Source organism: Octodon degus, unplaced genomic scaffold (assembly GCF_000260255.1).
Source record: "Octodon degus isolate 3935 unplaced genomic scaffold, OctDeg1.0 scaffold00071, whole genome shotgun sequence".
In the NCBI taxonomy this organism is placed as follows: Eukaryota; Metazoa; Chordata; class Mammalia; order Rodentia; family Octodontidae; genus Octodon; species Octodon degus.
In genome coordinates, this window is record NW_004524647.1 from 8,260,542 (window position 1) to 8,267,177 (window position 6,636).

The 6,636-nt window shown below is 44.5% G+C and overlaps 1 protein-coding gene across 1 annotated transcript in view; it reads right to left on the bottom strand.

Annotated features, from left to right (window-relative positions):
* The window catches only part of Cnot10 (CCR4-NOT transcription complex subunit 10), an 87,313-nt gene that overhangs the window by 8,184 nt on the left and 72,493 nt on the right, over window positions 1–6,636 (bottom strand). The window contains exons 13-14 of the mRNA XM_004635307.2: window positions 2,972–3,085; window positions 1,389–1,425 (exon numbers count right to left, since the gene is read on the bottom strand). Of these exons, the coding sequence (XP_004635364.1) occupies window positions 1,389–1,425; window positions 2,972–3,085 (151 nt within the window). The remainder of the gene's footprint in view (window positions 1–1,388; window positions 1,426–2,971; window positions 3,086–6,636) is intronic.

Sequence of the window (6,636 nt, forward strand, 5' to 3'; positions counted from 1 at the left end):
CAGAACCGGGGATTGAATCAGGCCCTTGCGCTTGCCAGGGAAGCACTTAATCTATTGAGCCATTTCCCCAGCCCCCATAATTTTTGTATTAGCCAAGCAAAACAAGGCATACATATCAATTTAGAAAATCAGTTTAGGGCTGGGGAGATAGTTCAGTGGCATAAATGCCTGCCTGGGAAGCGCAAAGTCTGAAGTTTGATCCTTGGTACCTAACCAGAAAGAAAAAAAGAAAATCAGTTTAAAGCTGACAGATTAATGCTGCTCTATTTATTTAGAAAATACTAACACTAAAAAATTAATAAAGTTCTAACATGACAGGTTTGGGGCGGGGGAGATAGCTTGTCTGGTAACTCAAGGGCCTAAATTCAATCCCTGGTTCCGCAAAAACAAAAAAACAGATTCATGCTGGGTGTGGTGGTGCACACTTGTAATCCCTAAAGGGAGGAGGCTGAGGCAAGATTACAAGTTTGAGTCTCACCTGGTCAGCTACTAAGCAATTTAGCAAGGCCCTGTCTCAAAGAGGTGGCAGCGGGGTGAGGGGGGGAGAGCAAGAATGTACTGCAGAGAGAGAAAGAGAAAGACACAGACACAGACACAGACAGACAAATAGACAAGACACAGATATCCAGGGATAAACGACTAACGTGTAGAGCATTAGAATCAGTTTCCTTCATTCTCTGCTGCTGGAACAGTCAGAGAGTACCAGAGTGCCCATCCTAGGCTGATCAACCTTACTTCTTACCTCTGATCCACAGGTTTCCACTTTACACATGTACTTCTTGTTCACTGATGCTATGCCAAGACGTACATCCTCATGGCTTACAACAGCCTGGTTCTTCCAGTTTCTCTCTCTCTCTATCTTTTTGAGATAAGGTCTTACTATGTCACTCAGGCTGGCCTTGAGCTTGTGGTACCCTTGCTGTTTCTGCCTTCTGGGTGCTGGGGTTAGGCCTGTGCCACTGTGCCTGGCAAGCTGAAAGGACAAGCTCAGGGCTTACTTCCTGGGTTAGCCTGGTCTGAATGAGTCCATCTATATGGATCCTGGGTCCTTAAATCATCAGCATTTAGCTTTTTTTTTTTTTAAGATAGGGTTTCACTATGCAGTTCAGGCTCGCTTCAAATTTACAGTGATCCTGCTGCCTCAGCCTTCTGAGTTCTGGCATTATAGGTGCATCAGCTTTTTAATATGACTAGTTTTGTTGATTCATAAACTTTTTTTTTTCAAGTACTGGGGATCAAATCCAACCACTGAGATAGTCTTACTACTCTGTCTAGGCTTGTCTCAAACTAGCCAACTTGCCTCCAGGTAGCTAGGATTATAGGCACAAGCCACTGCATGGGATATACTTTTTTTTTTGTAGAAACGGGGATTGTAGAACTCAGGCCCTTATGCTTGCCAGGGAAGCACTTATTTCACTGAGCCATCTCCCTGGGCCCTCCCAGTTCTTTTTTGAGACAAAGCCTCACTAAATTTCTCAGTCTAACCTCAGATTTATAATCTTTTCGCTTCAGCCTCCTGAATAGCTGGGCTCACAGGTAAATAGTACTGTACCACACTCAGTCAAATTGGGTTGTTTGTTTTAGAGATGGAAACCAGGGCCTTGTGGATGCTGAGTGCTGTATACTGCGCCACATTTTAGCCCTCAACCTAGTTCGTCTTTTTTTTTTTGGTACTGGGAATCAAACACAGGACCTCATACTTGATGCTACATCCCCCGCACTCACTCAACCCAGTTTTATCTAAGGGGGAAAAAATCCACAGATTTCTCAGAGTATGATTTTTAAATTCTAAGTCTTGTGCACTGTAAACAAAGACCAATAAAAGGTAAAAGGGCAAGCAGATGGACACAACATGGTAGTGCTGGTAACTGAAAGAGTTATATTTTGCAATGTGTTTTTGTTTTATTTTGGCAGTGCTGAGGATTGAACCTAGAGCTTCATACAGGCTGGGTAGGTGCTCTGCTGCTGAGCTATATTTCCAGCAAATGCTGTGTAAAACACTTATATTTTTAATACTTTGGATAAAATTTTCAGGATCAGGTTTTGGGTTTTTTTGGTCTTTTTTTTTTGGAACCGGGGATTGAACTCAGACCTTTGTGCTTGCTAGGGAAGCACTTATTCCACTGAGCCATCTCCCCGGCCCCTTTTTTTGGTCTTTTTGAGACAGGGTCTCCTTAAGTATTTCAGGCTGGCCTTCAGCTTATTTTGCAGCCTAGGCCATTCTCAAACTTATAATGATCCTCCTGCCTCAGCCTCCTGAGTGCTGGGATTACAGGTGTATACCACCATGCCTGGCTGGGATCAAGTTGGGGTTTTTTTGGTGGAACCAGGAATTGAACTCAGGTCCTTGTACTTGCCAGTCAAGTGCTTCTATTGAGCTGTCTCCCCAGCCCCTGGCTGGAATCAACTTTTTTTTTTTTTTTGTAGAACTGGGGATTGAACTCAGGGATTGAACACAGGCCCTTGCACTTGCCAGGGAAGCATTTATTCTACTGAGCCATCTCCCTGGCCCCTGGAAACAACTTTAAGAAAATCTTTTTCTATTGTTTTTTGTACCAGAAATTGAACTGAGGACCTTGTGCTTGCCAGTCAGGTGCTGTGCTGCTGAGCTATCACCATGGTTCCAGGAACAGCTTTAAAAACAAACTTCAGGGCGTGGTGAATGCCATGTTCACTAATCCCTTGGTTGCAACAGGTTAAAAAAAAAAAATCCACTGGTAAGACATAAAATGAGAACAAGTTTGGGCTGGGGATATAGCTCAGTGGCATGAGCACCTGCTTGGCAAATGCAAGACTCTGAGTTCAATAACTGGTACTGGATAGACAGAGAGAAAAAAAAGAATGATTTTCACTAGCTGTGTTCCCTGCAAGTATACGTTTCACTGCAGCAGTGAAGAGAAGCAACACCATTGTATAACAAGAAACCTTCATGCAAAACAAAGCAGGGACTCACAGGGCAAGCTGTACTTACTTAAGAGAGCCTGACAGCTTGGGCTGCTGAAGAAGTTTATCCGCATGATTCAAAGCCATCAGGTTATCACCCAGGGCCAGGGCCACGTATGCGCTGCAAGCCAGTATAGAGCACCTAAAACATGAAGGGGCAGGGGCTGAAAACTTAAGAATGGACAGTGCCTTTATCTGCTGAATGGAAAAGAACGCCTTACTCACAGCAGTGACAAGCTGGGCACCGGGAAAGAAGAGTGGAATGGTAAAAAAACACGATAGATAAAACACCACCATGCTGGGTATGGTGGCACATGACGGTAATCCCAGCACTCAGGAGGCTGAGGAGGGAGGACTTCTCTGAATTCCAGGCCAGCCTGCACTGTATAGTGAGACTCACCAAACTAGATCACAGAAAACAAAACAAACCACTCTCTGCAGCAGTTTAGTCAATTAGGTAAGTTATCTTCAGTCTCTGTGTAAAACATGACCAAATGAATTTACTGAAGAATCCTGAATTTAGCTCATCATACAGCACTGTTCTCCTCTGAACCCATTAAGGTGTCTGCAGGGCTACTTTGGGGCTGGAGAGACACAATGCTGGAGTGCTTAGCTGGCATGGGCAAAGTCTTTTTTTTTTTTTTTTCTTTTTTGAGACAGAGTTTTACAATCCAGTTCAGGCTGGACTTGAGCTCTCCTTGTAGCCCAGGCTAGTCTTGAACTTGCAACAATCTTCCTGCCTCTGCCTCCTGGGAGTGCTGGGATTACAGGTATGGGTCACCATGCCCAGCTAAGGTGTTTTGATTCCTTGCAAAACACACACACACACACACACACACACACACACACACACACACACACACAAATACAGAGACAGACACCGACACAGACTTTAATCCACAGCAGGATAATAGCACATGCCTTTAATCTCAAGTCTGGGAAGCTGAGGCAGGAGAATTTCAAGCTCAAGCCTAGTCTATGCAAATTAGTGACTTAATGAGACCCTTTTTTTTTTGTATTCAGTACAGGGTCTAAAAGGTCTCACTATGCAGATAGGACTTGTAGTGATCCTCCTGTTTTCAGCCTCTCAATGGCTGGGATTACAGGTGTACCCCAACAGGCCCAGTCTCAATTGACATCTCAGTCCACCCTGGAGGCAGGGCTGGCAAGACACACTGGGGATTGAACCCTGGCTGCTGCACTCTGCCTAAGCAGGTGCTTTAATCTGCATCTGCTGACTTATCTGACTGGCCCTTGAGATCCTGTGTTTTAAAAAAAGCAGCTTAGTGTGAAGGCCGTGTTCAATCCCAGTAGCAGAGGGGGAAAAGCCAAAGTTACTGTTATTTCAAATGAATATTCAAGGGAAAAAAAACCAGGATGAAAAACTTATGTGAAGGGGCTGGGGAGATGGCTCAGTAGAATAAGCGCTTCCCTGGCAAGTACAAGGGCCTGAGTTCAATCCCTGGTTCCACAAAAAACAAAAAAACCCCAAACAAACAAACAAAGAAACCAGCTTATGTGAAGATAAACATCTAAGTTATATGGATCTTGCCAAGATGGGTGCACACCTAAGTTTGTTTAATTTTCTATTTTAACCTCAGTTCATTTAGAACAAGACTAAGGGCAGGTCAGATAGCTCAGAGGATTAAAGTGCCTGCTTACACAGATGCAGGTACCGGTTGATCCTGGGCATCCTGGGTGTGTTGTGCCAGCCCTGACCCCAGGGTGTGCTGAGATGGTGACTCAGACTAGGCATGACGGCACATGCCTGTAATCCCAGTGCTTGGGAGGCTGAAAATAGAAGGATCACTGAGTCTGATCTGTGTAGTGAGACCCTGTACACTCTGTACTAAATATGTAAATAAATAAGCAACTCAATAGATAGATAGAACAAGCCTAACTCTAGGAGTAGAGGTGCATGCCCGTAACCCCAGCCTAGAAGTGGCTGAAGTCCAAAAAATTTCCTTTAAAGGAAACAACAGGGGCTGAGGAGATGGCTCAGTAGAATAAGAGCTTGCCTGGCAAGTGCAAGGGCCTGAGTTCAATCCTGGGTTCCACCAAAAAAAAAAGAAAAAAAAAAAAAAGAAGGGAAACAACAGGTGCTCAACACCTAACAACAGGAAAGCACACCAGTCTTGGAGAAGGCACTGGGCAAGGCAGAGGTAAAGACTGTCCAATGTGGTCTGCTAATCAGTGTGAGGCCTGAAAGCCAAAGTGCTCAGGCAGGTTCTCTAGATCTGTGCTGTAGACTCCCAACCCACTGCTCTTCACACTCCATGACTCTGCTTTCATTAAGGCCAAGATGCCCTACAACAGTATAAAGATTATTATTTTTTTTTTGGAGGAACCGGGGATTGAACTCAGGCCCTTGTGCTTGCAAGGCAAGTGCTTATTCTACTGAGCCATCTCCCTGGCCCCAGTATAAAGCTTATATTATGACTTCTAAGCATATTTTCTTTCTTTTTAAATATTTATTTATTTATTTATTTATTTAGTGTGTGGCAGCTCAGCCCACCAGGGGGCGGGGCTGGCTGGCATGTGGTGCTGGGGGATTGAACCGTGGCCCCTGTGCTTTGCTTAGCTTAGTTTGTTCTAAGTAGGTGCTTTAGACCACTGAGCCATCTCACCAGCCCCTAAGCATATTTTCGAGACAGCGTCTCACTTGCCATGTAGTAAAGGATGGCCTTGAATTTACTATGTAGCCCAAGATGGTCTTAAACTTGAAGAGATCATTTTACCTCAGCCTCCCAAGAGCTGAGATTATAAGTGTGTGCCACTATGCTCAGTGAGGCATATATAACTTAGTACTCACTTTAGCTTTAATTCGCTGAGGTATCTGGCCGGCCCCACAGACAGCTTTTTTTGTATTTTCCTTAAATATAGTTTTTTTTTTTTTTTTTCTTTTTTGAGACAAGAGTTTCGCCTTATAGTTCAGGATGAATTTTTTTTTTTTTTTTGTACACCTGGGGGATTGAACTCAGGCCCCAAGCACTTACTCAACTGAGCTATCTCCCCAGCCCCTCAGGATGAATTTGAACTCACAACAATCTTCCTGTCTCAATCTCTTAGGTGCTGCATGACCTTATTTCTCCTTTTGGCTAATTTGCAGTTTTTATTTTTATTTTTGGCTGGCGCAGGCTGCCTTAAGGGCATGCCGGTCTGGGGATCGAACCGCGTGGTCCCCATTGCCTGACTGGGTTTGCCAGAGCAGGTACTTAATCAACTGAGCTAACCCACAAGCCTCCCTACAGTTTTTATTTTAAAATGGCAACACATATTTAAGACGTGCATATCACATAAGCCACTTAAAGGCCTAGACCATCATCAGCTCAGGGCCTGCATGAGGACAGTCACAATTTTCTTTTCTTTTTTTCCCCGTGGTACTGGGGACTGAATTCAGAACCTTGTGCTTCCTGCTGAGCTATCTCCCTGGCCTGACAGTCATAATGTTTGCTATTTATTTTCACCTGACATTCTGCTAAGGGGGTACAGCAAAAAATGAGTTCATTAAAAGGAGAGACACGGGGCTGGTGAGATGGCTCAGTGGTCTATGTCACCTACTTGGAACAAGCTGAGCAAAAGCACAGGGACCGCGGTTCAATCCCTGGCACCACATGCCAGCCAGCCCCGCCCCCTGGTGGGCTGGGCTGGCCACACACACACACACACAAAATAAATAAATAAATAAAAATT